At 43.2% G+C, this 20,805-nt stretch overlaps 2 protein-coding genes across 4 annotated transcripts; one reads left to right on the forward strand and one right to left on the reverse strand.

Annotated features, from left to right (window-relative positions):
- The first annotated feature begins 850 nt into the window (after positions 1 to 850).
- Positions 851 to 13,735, forward strand: LOC311103740 (lipid droplet assembly factor 1-like). Of its 3 annotated transcripts, XM_084145380.1 has the most exons (7): positions 851 to 956; positions 8,596 to 8,678; positions 9,074 to 9,179; positions 11,434 to 11,602; positions 11,749 to 11,887; positions 11,996 to 12,061; positions 12,197 to 13,735. In XM_084145380.1, the coding sequence occupies exons 3-7, from the start codon at positions 9,084 to 9,086 to the stop codon at positions 12,267 to 12,269; spliced, it is 543 nt and encodes a 180-aa protein (XP_084001506.1). In that variant the 5' UTR covers positions 851 to 956; positions 8,596 to 8,678; positions 9,074 to 9,083; the 3' UTR covers positions 12,270 to 13,735. The 3 variants fall into 3 exon arrangements, with proteins under 3 accessions (XP_084001506.1, XP_084001504.1, XP_084001505.1); XM_084145378.1 differs by having other exon boundaries at positions 865 to 956; positions 11,749 to 12,061; XM_084145379.1 differs by lacking the exon at positions 851 to 956 and having other exon boundaries at positions 8,592 to 8,678; positions 11,749 to 12,061.
- Positions 13,736 to 15,691: 1,956 nt separating this feature from the next.
- LOC311103330 (ER lumen protein-retaining receptor 2-like) lies at positions 15,692 to 20,035 on the reverse strand. Its single transcript, XM_084144881.1, has 5 exons — positions 19,752 to 20,035; positions 18,062 to 18,162; positions 17,598 to 17,756; positions 17,207 to 17,459; positions 15,692 to 16,951 (listed from the first exon to the last, which is right to left on the reverse strand). Exons 1-5 carry the CDS (start codon positions 19,840 to 19,842, stop codon positions 16,917 to 16,919), a joined length of 639 nt encoding a protein of 212 aa, XP_084001007.1. The 5' UTR covers positions 19,843 to 20,035; the 3' UTR covers positions 15,692 to 16,916.
- Between the last annotated feature and the right edge of the window lie 770 nt (positions 20,036 to 20,805).

Genomic DNA, 20,805 nt, shown 5'->3' on the forward strand with positions numbered 1-20,805 from the left:
TATGTATTGGCTGCCTATGCTCTTAAATAACTTTCATATTACTTCATATATGATTTCCCAGAAACAGCCGCAGTTCTCATCAACAGTTATGTAATATGATCTGTGACACCATGCACTTCGACCTTTGATGCTATTACCTGGTGTATGGTCTCTGCCAAGAGGTCTGAAGCTTATGGTCCAAGGGATTTGCCTTGAGACTGCAGGGTTGCCGGTCCATGCCTTGATTCTGACTGTTGTCCTTTACTGAATAGAAAAACACCCATGCTTCGTATTAGTATTCAAATAACGTGAAATAGGCTATTGGTAGATGACTGACCCAGCTTCAAACGTTTCAGTTTATGTGGTGACAACAGTTCACGTGCTATCTAGCTCACTGCACTTTAAGTCTTTCAGGACTAGGCCCGGGTAGTGTCCCAGTTGTCTACCCTTCTCCATGGATTTAAGAGCATTGCATTGATGCAAGCATGAGCTGAGGGAGTTTCCACCATTATTTACAGTTCATTCCCTTTCTTTTTAAAAATGTATTAAACAAGATCAGCTTTAAAATCATAACTCTCTGTATAAGTTATTTTTCATAATCTTGTTTTGTTGCTTTTCTGTTTTAGTTTTTCATGACCAGTAAGCATATATGTTTTAGACTGACCACTGCCTATTTGTCTCTGTGTACACTTGAGGGGAAGAGTAGATCATTTGGATGCAACCTTCTTGAATGGGGTTGTCTGTTCTATAGATTCTATTTCTATGTATCAGTCAGATGTGCTTTTCAGTTCTAGTAATTTTAGTTCTATGCATCTCACACCTTTTTGTTAACCTCGCGATAGTTCACACGCAGCTTCAAACCAGTCGGCACACTTTCTGACAGGTAGGTAACGAACAGACTAGTACAGGATTAGATAGGAGGGTTTAGCTTCACTTAATGTTTGGTTCTTTAGTTTGTAAACTGTGATTGACTAGATGTGACAGGTTAAAGGACATATTCATAGCCTGTTATACACTAAAAAGTATTAGTAAGTTCATGGTATGTAAGGATCTTAAAATATCTAAGGTTAAAAAGATCATGCATCCAATACTAGTTCATAGAGATTGATAAAATTCATAAATGTGTTAAAATCCGTCAAGTGTAAAAGGGTAAAATATTGTAAGAGGAATGTGTAAACTTTATATTGACTACTTTATTTTGTGGTGCCTAATTTAAGGGTAAAAGTGTTAATCTGTGATCTACTAAATGCTCTTAATCTATGAGCCTGAGATCGATTGCTCTGGTCTCCACCCAACTTTCTGGGGAAATCGCGGTCTTTTTCTCATTACACTAAAGTTTTCAGTGAGGAAACAACTGCGTCACTTTCGTGATTATTTCTCCCCTTTTTCAGGGGCGTAACATTTTGGAGGCTCCGCTGAGATTGCTGCTCAGATGTCCGGCTTCCACATCCTGGTCGCTGAATTCTGAGCCAGCTAAATCCCTACATAACAACCCAGGCAGGCTGCAGTGAGGAAAGTGTTGCTGTTCGAGGGGAGCTGGAAGTTGGTGGTTAAGTACGTGTCAACTGAGGCCGTTGAGAGACCATCAGAGACAGTAAGGACCATCTAATTCAGAGTCAACTCCTGCACAGTAAAGGTTCCTCCTGACCTGTCAACATGACAACCGCCTTGGAAGAACTACAGGAAGAGGTAGTAGGAGAATTGCAAACCCTGACTAAAGACAAGTTACTAGACGTATGTGATTTCCTTGACATATCAGGCGAACAGAGAAGAGTTATTCAAGACAAATCCCGCATATCATTGATGACTCACATTATGATGTTCCTTGAAAGAGAGGAAGTTGCAGAGTTAGAAGATGGCGGCATGTCGGAATTATTGTTACTTAAAGACAAAATGACAGAGATGATCAGTGGCATAGATAGCAAGACAGGGCAAACTGACCATGATATTGAAACAGCCAGAACACATCACATAATAGAGGGACTGAGAACTGTAACCCCACAACAAGGGGTGGGAAATGAGCAGAGTACTGCAGACAAAGCCAGTGATTCCCCTGCCCATCTTCAGAGGAGCATGCAGCTCTCACCCAGTGCACAGCCCGGCTCATACTGGCGCAAAGAGTTAAAAATTTCTGGTCAGATAGGTGAACCGGGCCAGAAAGATAAACTGACTTTTTCCAGCCTTGCCCATCAGATTGAGAATGGACTTAACAGAGACTATCCTGAGGTAGAAATAGTAGACGCAGTAATCAGGGCTATTTCTCCAGGCTCACAGCTACGCAGCTACTTGGAAGGTAAACCCCAGCTAACTCTTCCCACACTTAGATGCATCCTGCGTTCCCACTTCCAAGAGAAGAGTGCAACAGAGCTTTACAAACAGCTAGCTTCAGAAGCACAGCATAGCAAGGAGACCCCTCAAAGCTTCCTGATGCGCGTCTTAGATTTGAGGCAGAAAGTACTATTTGCTTCCCAGGAGTCAGAATCAGGGCTTAAGTATGACCCTTCCCTAGTCCAGCGCATGTGTTTACACACAGTCCTTACAGGTCTCCAGAGTGACAGTATCAGGATAGACATGCAGCCTCTACTGCTTGATAGCGAAACATCAGATGAGGTTTTGCTAGAGAAGCTTAACATTGCTTGTGCTAATGAGTTAGAAAGACGAAACAAAAAGCGTTTTAATGCCCCACAGCCTGCTACAACTGTAAGTGTAGTCCAGTTAGAAGATACGCCATCTGCAAAGTGTCCTGTGAAGGAAGCCAAAGCTAAGATACCCGCAGAACTGTTAACAGAGTTAGCTGAACTTAAGACAGGTGTAGCTTCCCTAAAAGGTCTCAGTGCAGAGATTGCTCAGATTAAGGAGACATTACAGCAGCCTATGTTTCAGTCATCGCCTTATGCCCATGCCCCGCTTCCAGTTAGGAGGCCAGATAGGGACCCCCAGCCACCTGTTTCCCAGCAGCAGTATTACAGCAACTACAGTCAGCCCCAAGCACCTGACCCTGCGCAGTATCAATATGCACCTAACCTGTATACCAACCGCTCTGCTCAAGCTCCAAGGAGGTGTTTTGTCTGCCAGCAGGCCAAAACAGATGCACGCTGCACACACTGCTTCCGATGTGGGAGTGGAGAACATTTTCAAGCTGGATGTAAAATCCGGGGAGTCAGACCATCCAAAGAGGCCCCTTTAAACGGGGAAGGGTTACCGCTGAGGGACAAGTGTTAACCGTAGCTACCAAAAAGTCCCAGAAATGTGCAAATTGTGCCAGAGAAGAGTCATTTGAGAACCTGAAACAATGTTCATCATGTAAAGAGACACTGTACTGTTCCAAAGGATGTCAAAACCAACATTGGACTAAACATAAGGAAAAATGCACTCACCTGAAAATTGACTCTACCTGTGAAAAGCTTTCCTGTACAGAAGAAAATGCCCACTCTTTACCATCCCTAGCTCAAGGTTGCCACCCCCATAAGGTCACCTCGCTAGTCGGTAGACAGTGCCTTGTTGAGTGTCACCTGAATCGCCACCACCTCCAAGCTCTATGGGACACAGGCTCTCAGGTATCGGTCATTGACGAACGATGGAAAGCGGAATCTCTCCCAAACGCAAGGCTGAGGGATGTTTCAGAAATTCTGGACTCACCTGATGATCTAAGATTGACGGCAGCAAATGGGACTGAAATGCCGTACCTGGGATGGATCGAAACAACTTTTCGGCTAGCCTCTGAAACTGACCAAACGAAGGAACTGATCATCCCAGTGCTGGTAATGAAAGGCTGTCACCTATCTCATCCCATCATAGGTTTCAATGTTATTGAGCACATCCTGACAAGGACCGAAAAGACTAAACGGTACAGTACAGTAAAAAAAGCTTTCCCAAGCCTCAAAAGAAATAAGGTGAGGGCTTTTATACAGGCTGTTAGCGCAGAACAGACAGATGAATACGCAGTGAAAACCAAGAAAGAGAAGGTTGCTGTACCAAAACACAGTAGCATTCAGATTGAGTGCCGGGTAGCTTCCCAGCCTTTCAAAGATGACATGACAATGCTTTTCCAGCCAGACCTGAACCCGCAGTGGCCAGATGAACTTGAGTTCTTTGACACACTAGTCAGAGTTAAGAAAGGTGTTTTTCCAGTTGTCATGCTTGATGTCTCTAACCCCACTGACCACGACATTGCCCTGCTAGGACGCACCATAATCGGTACAGTACAAACCATTATGACTGTGTTACCTGCCCAAGTCTTTGAAAAAGCTGTCACCCCAGCCACAGTGAATCACACCAGTGTTCAAACCCCATGTACTGCTACTGAACAGTGGGATCCACCAGTAGGTTTAAGTCACCTAACCGAAGAACAGAGAGAGGTTGTTAGGAAAATGCTTAGAGAAGAGTGTCACTCCTTCTCCAGATCAGACAATGACATTGGCTGCATTGAACGATTGAAAATGACTATTTCTCTAAAGGACTCTGAACCAGTCAAGCGCACATACATGTCAGTGCCCAGGCCACTGTATCAGGAGATGAAGGGTTACCTTCATGACCTCATAGCCCAGGGTTGGGTTAGGAAGTCAAACTCTTCATATTCTTCACCTGTCGTTTGCGTTAGGAAGAAGGACGGGACCCTCCGGTTGTGTATAGATTACAGAGACCTGAACAGAAAGACACATCCCGACCGCCAGCCCATCCCTCGGGTCCAGGACATCATGGACAGTTTAGGTGGTAATTCCTGGTTCTCTCTTTTAGATCAGGGAAAAGCATATCACCAAGGGTTCATCTCTGAAGAAAGCAGATCACTGACAGCATTTGTGACCCCATGGGGACTCTATGAGTGGATACGTATGCCATTCGGCCTCATGAACGCTCCTGCAGCTTTTCAGCGTTGTATGGAGGAATGTTTGGAAGGGCTCCGGGACAACATCTGCATTCCTTATCTGGACGACACGCTAGTTTTCAGTAAAACTTTCGACAGCCATGTGAATGATGTGCAAAAGGTTTTGCAGCGTCTCAGAGAGTATGGCATCAAACTCAAGCCAAGTAAGTGTGATCTCTTTAAACCCCAGGTCCGTTATTTGGGCAGAATAGTGTCTGCAGACGGCAGCAAAGTTGACCCAGCCGATTTTGAAGCAGTAAGAGCATTGAAAGAGATCAGACCACAGACTGTGGGCCAGCTCAGAAAAATGCTTGGTTTACTCACTTACTACAGACAGTACATCAAAGACTTTTCTAGGAGGGCCAGCTGTCTGTATGACCTCCTGAAAACAGATTCAGAGAAAATACCTGACCACCCACGGAAAGCAAAAACAAAGAAAGTAAGTCATGTGGTGCCCTCAAACAAGCCAATCCTGTGGACTGACCAGCATCAACAGGCACTTGAACAGCTGATTGAGTGTCTGCTTCACCCACCAGTCTTAGGTTTCCCTGACTTCACTCAGCCATTTGTTGTACACACTGATGCGTCACACCAAGGCTTGGGAGCAGTTCTTTATCAAGAGCAAGATGGGAAGCTTAGGGTCATTGCTTATGGCTCTCGAACCTTAACAGCAGCTGAGAAGAACTATCACTACCACTCTGGCAAGCTAGAATTTCTAGCTCTAAAATGGGCAATCACTGATAAATTCCATGATTATTTGTACTATGCTCCGACCTTCACTGTATACAGTGATAACAACCCGCTCAGCTACATTCTGTCTACTGCAAAACTGAACGCAACCACTTCCAGGTGGGTTGCAGAATTGGCTGATTTCCACTTTACAATAAAGTACAGGCCAGGCAGAGAGAACGGTGATGCAGATGCTTTGTCGAGGATGCCACTGGATGTAGAGTCACTGATGAGAGAATGTTCTGAGGAGCTTCCACCAGACACCATTGCCGCCACGATACAAGCAGTAGAGGTACAGAAAGAGCCTTTTGTGCCTTGGTCAATTTCAGCTGCATCTATGTCAGTATCAGCTGAAGGTGAGACAACTACAGTAACAATCAGCTCGATCCCAAAAGAGGGGATAAGAGAGGCACAAGAGTCTGATCCGGTCATCCGTCCTGTGCTCGATTTCAAGCTGTCTGGTTCCAAACCGCCAGTTAAAGAGCAAAAGGAATTCAGTCCAAAGACAAAATGCCTATTCAGAGAATGGGACAAATTGACAATCGACAGTGATGGTATTCTTTACAGAATCACTACAGCCCGCAAGCAGTTAGTTCTACCAGAGCAGTACAAAGGTAAAGTGATGGAAGAGTTGCACAATAACATGGGACACCAAGGTACTGACCGCACTGTATCCCTAGTACGTGACCGCTTCTTCTGGCCTTATATGCAATCTGACATCGAGCACTATGTGACTAAAACTTGTAGCTGTGTCAAGCAGAAAAAGCCAGGCCATGAAACAAGAGCTCCTCTGACAAACATTGTGACAACACAGCCATTTGAACTAGTATGTATAGATTTCCTCCATCTCGACAGATGTAAAGGGGGATATGAGTACATCCTTGTGATTGTTGATCATTTTACACGGTTCACTCAAGCCTACGCCACCACATCAAAGTCAGGAAAAACTGCTGCAAATCTCATCTTCAATGACTTTGCCCTGAAGTTTGGGTTCCCCTCCCGCATCCACCATGACCAAGGGGGAGAATTCGAAAATCAGTTGTTCCATCAGTTAAAGAAACTCAGTGGCATGGCGGGGTCCAGAACAACACCCTACCACCCGATGGGGAACGGTCAAGTGGAACGAATGAACAGAACATTGTTGCAAATGCTAAAGACACTAACTGAGACACAAAAGTCAAACTGGAAGGAGTCTCTAAACAAACTGGTTTATGCCTATAACTGCACCCGTTGCGAAGTGACTGGCTATTCACCATTTTATCTTCTGTTTGGGAGATCACCCAGGCTTCCAGTTGATATGTTCTTTGGATTGTGCACAGAGGCAGGTTCCAGTAACCAGCGAGACTACGTGGAGAACTGGAAACGAGGAATGGAAGAAGCATACGCCATTGCAAATGAAAATGCTCAGAAAGCTGCTGAAAAAAGTAAGAAGTACTATGACACTAAAGTTAGGAGTTCAGTGCTACAGCCTGGCGAGCGAGTTCTGATTAAAAACCTGACACCAAGAGGAGGACCAGGCAAACTCCGTAACTATTGGGAAGATCAAATTCACACAGTAGTGAGACAAATGGGTTCAGACCTGCCGATTTATGAGTTGAGACCAGAAAAGGGTAGGGGACGCTCCAGGGTCCTGCACAGAAACCTGCTCATGTCCTGTGACCACTTACCTTTTGAGAGACAACCAGAAATGACTAAAGATGACAAAAGTAAGAAAAAGAGACATCAGCCTGGATCACAGCCTCTAGATTCTGATGAAGACAGCGGGGATGAATATGACCTTCATCATGAGCCGCTACAGGTCCCCACATCTCCTACAGTACCTGAGAGGTATGCTGAACCAGCGAGAGAGTCGGAAAACAGGCCCCCACCAGTGAAACAAACAGTGGCGGTGCCAGTTCCTGATATGCTACCAGCACAGCCGCTTGTTGAAAATCAGCTGGAGGAGAAAACAACAGTTAAAGAACTGCCTGCTGAGGAGATGAACTTGCCTGCTGAAAATGTGCCTGATGATCGTCCACTAAGTGCCTTTCCTTCATTAACTGCTGCTGCTGAACCTGAGGAACCAGCTTACCAGCTGCCACAAAGAGAGAGACACCCTCCAAGACGTACCACCTATGATCAGCTTGGTATCCCTTCCTGCTACAGTATCCAGCCACAGCCACAGTTGTTCCCTGTCTACCCTGCACCAGGACTGGTTCCATGGCTGCCATCACTACAGCGATATTACCTTCAGCCACCCTACATGTATGGACTTCAGCAAACTTGAGGCCACAGACAGAGTTGACATGTTTGACCATGGACTACTGACTGATTTCACAGACTTTCACGAGACAATTAGCAGACTATGCATATAAATCATTAAAACTGATGGACTGTTGACAATAGTATGAGAAAAGACTGCTTATGGACTGTTTATACAGCTGGTCAACAGATATGGACTGTGAATATAACTTCTTGGTTCTATTTGAACTGTGAACTTTGACCTCTGCTCAAGGACTATCTTACAGAAGAGGATTTTCTACGTCCAGTGCTTATAGACTGTTTAAGAAGACAATGTTGGTAATGTTGGGACAACATTTATTTTGTCGGGGAGAGTGTGACAGGTTAAAGGACACATTCATAGCCTGTTATACACTAAAAAGTATTAGTAAGTTCATGGTATGTAAGGATCTTAAAATATCTAAGGTTAAAAATATCATGCATCCAATACTAGTTCATAGAGATTGATAAAATTCATAAATGTGTTAAAATCCGTCAAGTGTAAAAGGGTAAAATATTGTAAGAGGAATGTGTAAACTTTATATTGACTACTTTATTTTGTGGTGCCTAATTTAAGGGTAAAAGTGTTAATCTGTGATCTACTAAATGCTCTTAATCTATGAGCCTGAGATCGATTGCTCTGGTCTCCACCCAACTTTCTGGGGAAATCTCGGTCTTTTTCTCATTACACTAAAGTTTTCAGTGAGGAAACAACTGCGTCACTTACGTGATTATTTCTCCCCTTTTTCAGGGGCGTAACATAGACACTTCAGTACAGTAGGTGGAGGCATTCACCGACAACGTTTGTTTGAGGACCGCCATAATATTATACAAGAAGAAGAAGAAGGTAACGAACAGTTTTGCGAAACTTTTGGATTAGTAGCTAACTACATGGTTTGCTGTGATAAAATTAAAGCCGTGTAGATTGAGGAGTAAAGTAACTCAATGTGTTGCTTGTTTTTTTATCTAGCAAGTCGTTGGAAATAGTTTGAGCTATTCAGCTAGGCTAACGTTAGTGAAAGTAAACAAACCAAGAAACCCAGCTACTACTAGCTGATGTGTCATCAGGGCGCTTTGCTGAAATAGACTTATAAGTGAGTTAGCTAGATACCCGGTATTCATATGTTTGTCTCCATTAGAGGTAGCTAAACTATGTGACATAGCTACATTTTTTTATTTGTCAATGTAACCCTCACCCCCTCCCCTTATCTCCTCTTCTTCCACTTATTCTGTGCATGACAGAAACCAAACAATGCAGTGCAACAATGTGACAACTATCCCCAAAGGGCTACTGCAGCTTCAGGGCAGTTTGAGTAGCATGATGGACAGCCTGTACTATGACCCCAAGGTAACAGTGCACCCAGTCTCCTCTTCAGCAACACTGTTACAAACTCTTGGCATCAAATTCTGCTTGACAACACCTTTCACAAGTGACCCCACTTCCCAATTTCAGAAAACTATCTTTACTGTCCTAGATGGGTATTTAAGTTCTGGTCAAATGACCCAAAAAGAACACGATTTTTTGGCTATTCAACACCCTAAAATTGCAACTTTCTATACTTTGCCGAAATTACACAAGGACGTTACAAAACCTCCAGGGCGCCCTATTGTAGCAGGCATTGATGCAGTAATAGCCCCTTTATCGACCTTTGTTGACTTTTTTGTTAGACCTCTCGCTGAACAGCTCCCCCCCCCCCTTTTTTTTAAAGGACACCAGCAGTATGATCTCTATTATTGAATCTCTTGATCCTCTCACTGATAATACCTTGTTAGTTACTTTTGATGTTGAGTCGTTATACGAATATTCCACACGAGGGCGGTATTGAAGCCATGGAACATTTTCTTCTGCAACGTGACCCAAATGAACTACCTACCAGTGCATGCATTATAACATTGGCTGAAATAGTACTCACACACAACTACTTCATGTTTCTAAATGATTTCTTCATTCAGACGAAGGGTACTGCTATGGGATCCCCTATGGCTCCTAACTATGCTAATTTGTATGTGGGTTACATTGAGAAACAGTCAATTTTCAATAATCTCAAAATGTTTTCTTGCCTAACATTATTATATGGAAACGGTACATTGATGATCTTTTTGTTCTATGTAGGGGTGATTTAAAACAGCTCCAGTCATTCCATGCTTTTCTTAACTCTTGTTCTGAGCACCTGAGATTTACTATGCAATCTGACACACGTCAAATCAGCTTCCTTGATCTTCTGATTTTGTGAGGATAATGTTCTATACACTGATCTTTACAGGAAACCTACTGATCGTAACAGTTTGAGGGCTGATAGTTGTCACCCGCTTCCCTTGAAAAACAGTTTGCCCTACAGCCAATTCTGTCTAATCAAAATAAATTGTAAAAAACAATCAGATTTCGACCGAAATATGGCTGAGACGCAAAGAAAATTCAAGGAGAGGGGGTACAAAAATTCTCAAATTAATAATGCCATTGAGAGAAAAAAAATAATAATCTAGACTTGACCTCTTTCAGGGACAGTCTCGCAAAAAGAAGCATTCTTGCGTTCTAACTACACACTATTCAAAGTGCTCTGAACAAATTTAGGGAATCGTTCACAAACATTGGCACATTCTAAGATCCGATGACAGTATTGGTAATGTGTTTTCGGACCCTCCCTTGGTTGTATTCTCGCGGGGCAGAAACCTCAGAGATCAATTGGTAAACTCGGATTTACCACCCCTAAATATCCCTGCACAACGTCTATTTTCGCCTCTACCGGATGGAAACTACAAGTGTAACGGTTGCACTCAATGCAATGGCACTTACAAATGTAGATCCTTTAAACACCCCCAAACAGGGAAACAGGTCCCAATCAAAGGTGTTATTACGTGCTCCACTAAGGCAGTTATTTATCTTATAACTTGTCCTTGTGGTAAAAAATTATGTGGGTAAAACAAAGCGCAAATTAAAAGTATGAATCTCGGAGCATCGTAGCACTATTAGGTGCAAAATCTCGACATACCCAGTCGCTGCCCACTTTTTGGAAGCGAACCACTCGATTTCGTCCCTACGTTATATCGGCATCGAACATGTCACCATCCCTAGGAGAGGGGGTGACCTCGACAACTTATTGTTAAAACGAGAGGCTGCCTGGATCTTTAATTTAAAGACCCTTGCTCCCTTCGGTTTCAACGTAGACTTTGATTTGAAGCCATTCTTGTGATTACTGTGATTTTGCTATTCATTGTACATGTTTGACGGCCTATGTAGCCAAGTTGTATATATGATCGTATGCTATCCATGTTTTTTGTATGTTCTGTTTATCTGTGAATTAACCAATGGTATTAGGCCACACCCGGCCATGATTACAGACACCTGCGTGTGTCCTTTGACACTATATAAACTAGTGACCTGCTGTGTTTGTCATTAAACCCTGATGAAGACAGCTTGTCTGTCAAAACGTTGGTTATTAGGTTATTAAATGATTGCATCTGAGCTCCTAGAGTGTGCGGCTTTCCTTTGCTTTTACAAACTCTTGGTCTAACAGTAACAGGCATGTAGGGACCTATTACTTCTTAATAGGACAAGAGGTAATGTGAAGCATGTTCACTTCCCTTCTCTCTCCTTTCGCTAGGTGGCAGAGCTGATGAACACATCAATGGGGCAGTACCTCAATGGCCACCCGTTCTTAGCCCTGGCTGTGTTAGTATTTGGCGCCATGGCCACTGTACCCATTGGGCTTTTCCTGGCCTTTGCCACCGTTACATTCATTGGTGCCACTGTGGGTTTCATTTTATTGGAGGGTAAGTCCCTACACTACCTTTACTATACCCAGCTGTGTAGTATAACAACTAGCCTGAATGCCTGTCTATCAAGGACAATGAAGGTGGCTAATACTGAAACCCCTTCTCGCTCTTGTTTTTCTCATTCTTCCTGCCTCTCCCTCCAGTGTTCCTGCTGTCCCTGGGAGGGGTCAGTCTGCTGTGTGTGCTCTCTGCTCTGGCCATCCTCGCCATCCTGGTCTCCTTGGTCCTCGGTGCCTGTTACATTACCTCTTCCAATGTGCTCAACTTCTACTACAGCCAGCGGTATCAAAACACGCAGCCTGGAGTGAACACACACACAAACATAGGCCCTTCATTGGAGATTCTCATTCTCTCCCTCTCTCACCCGCTTCCTTTCTCTCTTTCACCCAGTGTCAGTAGGTACCGAGTCACTAGGTTGGCGCCTGCGACAAATATAACAGTCATGGAACAAGATAGGTGTGTTCAACATAACACATAATTTGGTTGATGAACAAATACTGCTTTCTAGATACATCATACAATGTTTTCTCATAAATGTAGTGTCCCTTTAATATAATACTCAAGTTGTTTGTTCTCTCCCCTACTTTAAAGTCTGACAGAGAAGAAGATGATGATGAAGAAGCCTAAGGGAAGCCCAAGGTTTAAGAAGCTGCAGCGTCAGTGATGGAGATGGCCTTCTACAGACACAATCATATACTGATCACTGCACTGCAGTCCTCTCACTGGCAGATAGGGGTTCCTCTAGACTCGAGAACTAGAGGAAAACCTCAGCTTGACTTTTCATTAAAGGCCCAATGCAGCTATTTTTATCTCAATATCAAACAAAAATAGCTTCTTAGCAAAGAGCAATTTCTCAAGCAATACTTTTTTTGGTCTGAGTGGGGAAGGGAAAATGGAAAACTAGCGGTTATTGGCAGTCACGTTTGGAACTCTCTGCCACCAGGCAGGCCACATTTTCAGCCCACCAAAACAGGCTGAAATTTCAGGAGGTCTTTTCAAAAAGCTCAGTATTATTCCAACCTCAGTGTGGAAATATTTATAAAACACAGAAAAATCACATCTTTGACTGCCCTGGACCTTTAACTAGAAAAATCTATTATCCAAACAGTCCAATGGAATCATCACCATTTGATACAAGTATTAATATTTCTTTATATGATTCTGGAGGTTGTATGATTTCACCTGACTGAATGTAGACAAGTTGATTGTTGATTTGTTCTTTTATTGCACTATAGCATTTGCACTAACATCTCAATTTTCTTGATCTTTCTAAGGGTTAAGAGAACAAAGATGATAAACACAGTTGAAATTCAAGCTGCTATCGGTTGCTAGTCTGCATGTCAGAAGTTACATGCAATGAATGTACCTTGGTTTTTATTTGTCCTCATCATTTGCAATGGAGGGGATTTAGCACCTGTAATGGTAGAAATGATTTGTTGTTACACAAAGCCCATTTAAAACATAACAAATGACCAGGTAGCAGTGCAAATAATATACCTGACTGTTACATTGTATTTGAGAATAATCAGCTTTGTTTTTTAAACAATGTGTGCAGTATGCTATAATCCATATTGTACATTTGCCAAATATTTTATTAAATGTGTTCCTCTAGTTTTGATCCACAGAGGATTAATAACAGGTCAGTCTTTTGATTAAGTTTAAAATCTGTGGTCCATTTGAACAGTGGGAGCTAGTTTCTGTGACTAAGGTCATGTCAGTTTGTGTAAACCAGAAACACTCCAGATATACAGAATGTAAAGTATGCACTAACAGAGATGATAGTGACTAATGATTTTTATCAAAAATTAAAAATCTGTGTTTTTATATCTGAAGATTAATGGCGATATGTTACTTTGATGGAATGTTACAAGTAAATCACTTCAACTGCACTACTAAATTGATTTGCTCTTGAAAGCCAGTGTCTCAATATTGTGTATTTGTAAGACATTTTCTAATACATTTACCAAAGTGTGCCCATTTGTAATGACTGACCCTTCACCACAGATTTGTAGTTCTGGCCTTGAGCTGTTCTTGTTTAATGTTCTGTATTATGTAATGTTTAATGTGGACCCCAGGAAGAGTAGCAACAGCTAATGGGGATTCTAATAAAATACCAATAGAATACAAGTACTTACAATTTTTTTGCGGAGCTTTTTCTAGCTGTCTGTACCTACATTTACATCATTTAGCAGACGCTCTTATCCAGAGCGACTTACAAATTGATGCATTCAACTTATGATAGCCAGTGGGACAACCACTTTAAAAAAAAAAAATTGTGGGGGAAGAAGGATTACTTTATACTATTCCAGGTATTCCTTAAAGAGGTAGGGTTTCAAGTGTCTCAGGAAGGTGGTCAGTGACTCCGCTGTCCTGGCGTCGTGGGGGAACTTGTTCCACCATTGGGGTGCCAGAGCAGCGAATAGCTTTGACTGGGCTGAGCGGGAACTGTGTTTCCGTAGAGGTAGGGGAGCTAGCAGGCCAGAGGTGGATGAACGTAGTGCCCTCGTTTGGGTGTAGGGTCTGATCAGAGCCTGAAGGTAAGGAGGTGCCGTTCCCCTCACAGCTCCGTAGGCAAGCACCATGGTCTTGTAGTAGATGCGAGCCTCAACTGGAAGCCAGTGGAGTGTGCGGAGGAGCGGGGTGACATGAGAGAACTTGGGAAGGTTGAACACCAGACGGGCTGCAGCGTTCTGGATAAATTGTATGGGTTTAATGGCACAGGCAGGGAGTCCAGCCAACAGCGAGTTGCAGTAATCAAGACGGGAGATGACAAGTGCCTGGATTAGGACCTGTGCCGCTTTCTGTGTAAGGTAGGGTCGTACTCTGCGAATGTTGTAGAGCATGAACCTGCAGGATCGGGTCACCGCTTTGATGTTAGCGGAGAACGACAGGGTGTTGTCCAGGGTCACGCCAAGGTTCTTTGCACTCTGGGAGGAGGACACAATGGAGTTGTCAACCGTGATGGCGAGATCATGGAGCGGGCAGTCCTTCCCCGGGAGGAAGAGCAGCTCCGTCTTGCCAAGGTTCAGCTTGAGGTGGTGATCCGACATCCACACTGATATGTCTGCCAGACATGCAGAGATGCGATTCGCCACCTGGTTATCAGAAGGGGGAAAGGAGAAAAGTAATTGTGTGTCGTCTGCGTAGCAATGATTGGAGAGACCATGTGAGGATATGACAGAGCCAAGAGACTTGGTGTATAGAGAGAATAGGAGAGGGCCTAGAACTGAGCCCTGGGGGACACCAGTGGTGAGAGCACGTGGTGCGGAGACAGATTCTCGCCACGCCACCTGGTAGGAGCGACCTGTCAGGTAGGACGCAATCCAAGAGTGAGCAGTGCCGGAGATGCCCAACTCGGAGAGGGTGGAGAGGAGGATCTGATGGTTCACAGTATCAAAGGCAGCGGATAGGTCTAGAAGGATAAGAGCAGAGGAGAGAGAGTTAGCTTTAGCAGTGTGGAGAGCCTTCGTGACACAGAGAAGAGCAGTCTCAGTTGAATGACCAGTCTTGAAACCTGATTGGTTTGGATCAAGAAGGTCATTCTGAGAGAGATAGCAGGAGAGTTGGCTAGAGACGGCACGCTCAATATTTTTGAAGAGAAAAGAAAGAAGGGATACTGGTCTGTAGTTGTTGACATTGGCGAGTGTAGGTTTTTTGAGGAGGGGTGCAACTCTTAAAGCTCTCTTAAAGACGGAAGGGACATGGCCAGCGGTCAAGGATGAGTTGATGAGCGAGGTGAGGTAAGGGAGAAGGTCTCCGGAAATGGTCTGGAGAAGAGAGGAGGGGATAGGGTCAAGCGGGCAGTTTGTTGGGCGGCCGGCCATCACAAGTCGCAAGATTTCATCTGGAGAGAGAGGGGAGAAAGAAGTCAAAGCATAGGGTAGGGCAGTGTGAGCAGGACCAGCGGTGTCATTTGACTTAATAAATGAGGATCGGATGTCGTCAACCTTCTTTTCAAAATGGTTGACGAAATCATCCACAGAGAGGGAGGAGGAGAAAATAGAGGTGACAATCACAGTAACATAAGGTAAGAGGTGCCCTCCATCCACATAGCCTGAAAATCTAATGAAGATGCATAAAACTGAGTGTTTTTTCATAAAACGTTTATTGGAGGTGAGGTGGTATCCAGGTATCATGCAACTTTTAAAAAGGAAGCTATAGGAATGACTCAAATGAAAAGGCTATGGGGGTGTACTTAGCTGGGATAATGGGTCAAATCTCAACATTTAACTCAAATGCATCCATACCAAACACCATATATCACACACATTCCCCAACCCTGTTCTAGAATATCATTTACATTTCAATGGGTGTTTTATCTCTGTGACAAATGACTGCATCTTTATTTAAACAGCTAAACAGACAACTGACCATTTAAGGCGATTACAGTATTCAATCAATACCAAATTAACCTTAGTCTAGGACTGCGTTGAAAACAAACCAAATAGCCCTATCAGGAAGCACATTTACTGATACGGACGCCTAAATTACTTACAATCATCCATTGTTGAACAAGCTGAGGCTAGGCCGAAGTAATGCAATAAACTCTTCTTTTGGTTGGTGATGTGAAAGGTGATATTTATCATGTTAAGATGGGAACTTCATCTTAGAATGGCAAGTACGTACATAACGGAGGACACCAAGATGAAGAAGGTCAACTGAAAAAAATAATTGGGCAAAGGGATCTATGAACACAAGAACCAGGAAGTGGGCTTTGCAGGATAACTTTTTCAAGACAGGAGTACAAACTGGGATCTCCAAAGGAAAGAGCACCTACAAAACAGATAAGTAAATGTACTTGTGAATAATAAATTGGCCAAGGGGGTAGTCATGTAAAAACAACAATGTAATAGTAAGACATAAAATCATCATTACCTAACACTCCTAGACACATCGCTTCCATCTTAATCATAAAGACTACATTTGTGCATTTCATTAAGAAGTTTGGCATGGTACTTTGCATTGAGTCAACCCTAATCGATACAATGCATGTTGAGCCATCATAAAGAGCACACCTCACATGTCGAAAAAAATATGGTTTCTTTCTATTTTGAACAGCAATGAGAAAAGGTAAGGCAAGATGCTAAACACAGATATCCGAAGACCGCGTGAAGACCTGGGATGACCTCTCATTCAGTTCTGGAGCTGTTTGTTGTTTACAAGTTCAAAGTTACTCATGAAGAAGACTAGTGTTTTTTCCCTTGAGTTGCTCTGTCTCTCAGGCATCTTGTGCTCGCTCGGCGGGGTTCCGTGATGTCATCTCCACGCACCCTGAGTCTGCTGGGAGACACGGGGTCTCCGTCTGAACCTCTCATGCTGGCAGGCTCAGCTTCTTTCCTTTCAGCACTGAGGATTATAGAGATACATGTCAGAGGGCCCAATATTTTTTTTCCAAATGTATTTCCATTGCAATGTGCTGACTCCTGTGCACTACAACATTCAAACTGTATATAGATGGATTATAACTCATTTAGGATATGATGTAGTCCTACAAACTCAACCATCAATTACACACGCATACATAAAATACCAGAAGGTCAAACAGCGAATACACATATGGCAGAACAGAAATCAGAGATGGACATTTAGGTGGACACTCACCTTTAGTGACATAAAGGTAGAAGAAGTCGCAGTAGAGGATGGTCTGCACCACGCCGGCCACAATGGCGATCATGTCAAAGAAACCCTCGAAGTAAAAGCGCCAGATCCAGTTGAAGAGGTACAGGGCCCGGTAGAGACCCAGGAAGAACAGGTAGTGGGTGGTGATGGTCTCCGCCTCGCCCGTCTTACTGATCATGAAGAGCTGTGGCAGGATGGTCACCGACTCCAGGTAGATGGAGAATGTCCACAGGATCTGATAGAAAGACAAACACACAACACTGTATATTAGCCATTAATCTCATCCGCCAGCTCTCTCACAACTGACCATGCGGAATAGGTTAAGTAGCCAACTAGGGGTCTCTCGTTCATATGTAACGTAAATGTCTGTAACCTCTAGGAAAGAGAAGTCATGGTTGACCAGGCAGGCGAGGCCCCCTACAGGAACCACCAGGAACTCCATCCGGAAGCTGTCGTGGTTCCCATCGTAGGTGGCCTTGAACTTCATGTAGATCAGGTAGACAGTGGCGTAGGCACAACCGATGTAAATCACCTGCAGGGAAGAGGAGAGGGAGAAAATGAGTGTATCCCATGATAATGGTGCTGTGAAGAAAATAGTAGCACAGTCTAGACCGTCTCTCCTAAGGACTAGGGCCAGATGAAATCTACAGAGAGATTACTTATCTGAAGCCCTGAAAGATTTGGTGATGACTGTCAAGTGCTTATGCAGACAACTCTGTAAGAGGTTCCACAGATTCCGCCTGGCCCAACTCATAACACTTAATCAATACTATCAGTGGTTTGGAGGTATGGAGAAGGAAAGGAAGGCTCAGTATTAAGGCCCAGCCATCCTCTTACCTTCATGGTGGTGTTGTAGAGGGAGATGAAGGAGGTGAGTAGGTCCAGGTAGCGAGTAGTGAAGACCAAAGCAAACAGGATCTGGCTCTTCCCGGAGATACCTGGAAGAGACAACCAGTTTTACAACAACAGTAGGACGGATAATATCGGGAAGGAAATTATTAAGAAATGATTCTTCTAGTTTTGCATCACTTCAAGAACAAGTTCAGGAAGAAAGGCAAGGTCTTCACAACTTCTAAAATAGTCTTCCTTTGCAAGCCCCTGCCCTGTCAGGGCTGCAAGTGTGATAGTACCTTACTGACTGCAGTTGGAAATGTGAGTGAGTCAAACCTGTCTGACTAGAGGGTAAATAAACTGCATCTGTTTGCTGAAACTACATCAAGAAATGCAGCAGCATCTCAAGACTAGGGTGATCACCTAGCAACTAATTTATCTCCATGTAGGCCTAATCGTAATGTTCACAAGAAATCGTATTTATTCCATATATTAGAGTGACTGGTATTAGAAAAAGACACACCCCTCACAAGACGTTATGAATTTTAAGTTGGAGCTATCAGGATCAGACCAACATGCACTTGCTTCTGTAATAGAATATGTTCACAAAACCCCAGGGTCTCAATCTTACACTGTCCCATCCATAAACTGAATGGGAAGATGCTATAAACCTGAAGATTCTAATGCCTCAAAGGGGCGCCATGCCAATGCATCCGATGCATGCAAGGTCGATGAGAGAAACGTGTGTGAGTGTTTAGAATATAGGATGTGTTCAGCAAATTTGAGACAAATGTAGCAGTGTCGACTACTTTTGAGTGAGAATGCATTGATTCCTTGCCACCTAACCAGTTAATTTCTGGGACTTTGAATGCCACGTCAGAGTCCAGACCAAACAATCAAACGCCAGGCTACATTGAGTGTACTCACATGCCAGACTGTTGCAGAAAACAAAGTTGACACTAGACAGAATGTTTAAACAGTAGTTATTCATAAATACCTCACCTGACAACAAGGTACAGTGTCCAAACTTGCATCACTTTATGATCAATCGATTTTTTATATTTTTATCATCGACTATTTTGGCTGTTACAAGTAGCTAGCTAGTTAGATACCGTAGCTAACATGTTTTGCATAACAAGTTAGCTAGCTAACAGTTACATAGCCTATGTCATAGGTGGAAAACAGATACTCAAGGAAGGCTTTGATTAAACATTAATCCGTTTAGCTAGCTAGTTAACGTCAAATCCAAGCAATCCAAGTTGCCGCGCTAGAAAAGACAGCTAGCAAGTTGACATGCTACTGTGGTTAAGTAGCTAACGTTCAACCAATTCAAGCTAACTAGCTAGCGAACATTTCAGTGCACACATGATCTGCATATACTTTTGTTTCATGATGCATTATATATTGATCAGCACTTAAATGCCATTCGTTGCATGTTTGTTCTGTAGCTAGCAGCTACATAGCTAGCTAGTAGTAGGTTAGGAATATAACGCTAGTTAGCTAACGCGTTAACTATCCATGTTAGCTAGCTAGCGGTCTACAGGGATCTAAACTACAGCCAGCTAACTAGATAGGTTGGAATATGGACAGACGGCTAACTAACTACATATGTAGACAGTACATAGCCAATAACAGTCATTGGAAGAAATATAAAACTTTCAAGTTACATTTTAGTAGGTAATATAACGTTACTCACCAGCACACGACCTGGTTTTCCATATTTTGAGCAGGAGAATGATGATAGCTGCCAAGTGAGAGAGGTCTCCCGTAAACCTGAAGATGTTCATTACTAGAGCTGATGCCTTCTTTTGACACCGGTGAAAATGACTTTTAAGACCCTAAAGTCTACTGTTGAGAACTTTTTCTGGTTTAAACTAGCTTTCTAGCTAACTTATTTAACCGGCTTCACTATCCCTTTCTTGAGGCAACGAGTTGAAATATGGCGATAGGGCAAGTCGACGTGGAAGGGGGCGTAAGAAAAACTTAAATTACAAAGCAAATTGGGTTCGGATTGGATACAGCAGTTTGAGTGACACCAGTACTAAACACGCCCACCAGCATCCATTGGTAAGAATGTCCAGTTTCTTCTTCATTTCAGCCTCAACTAAAATGCTTTACCTGTCTTCCAATTCTCACAGATTTATATTGACAAATCATTGATTTTGAGATTGAGCACCATAGAATATACAGTACCAGTCAAAAGTTTGGACACACCTACTCATTCAAGGGGTTTTTACTGTTTTCTACATTGTAGAATAATAGTGAAGACATCAAAGCTATGAAATAACACATATGGAATCATGTAGTACCCAAAAAAGTGTTAAACAAATCAAAATATATTTTATATTTGAGATTCTTCAAATAGCCACCCTTTCCCTTGATGACAGCTTTGCACACTCTTTGAACGTTTCTTCAAGTGCAGTCGCAAAAACCATCAAGCGCTATGATGAAACTGGCTCTCATGAGGACCGCCACAGGAAAGGAAGACCCAGAGTTACCTCTGCTGCAGAGGATAAGTTCATTAGAGTTACCAGCCTCAGAAATTGCAGCCCAAATAAATGCTATTTTACCATGAAGGAGAGTGATGGAGTGCTGCATCAGATGACCTGGCCTCCACAAAAAAGCAGCCAAAGTAAAAGCAGCCAACAAGTGCTCAACATATGTGGGAACTCCTTCAAGACTGTTGGGAAAGCATTCCAGGTGAAGCTGGTTGAGAGAATGCCAAGAGTATGCAAAGCTGTCATCAAGGC

Source organism: Coregonus lavaretus, assembly GCF_964263955.1.
Source record: "Coregonus lavaretus genome assembly, chromosome: 28".
In the NCBI taxonomy this organism is placed as follows: Eukaryota; Metazoa; Chordata; class Actinopteri; order Salmoniformes; family Salmonidae; genus Coregonus; species Coregonus lavaretus.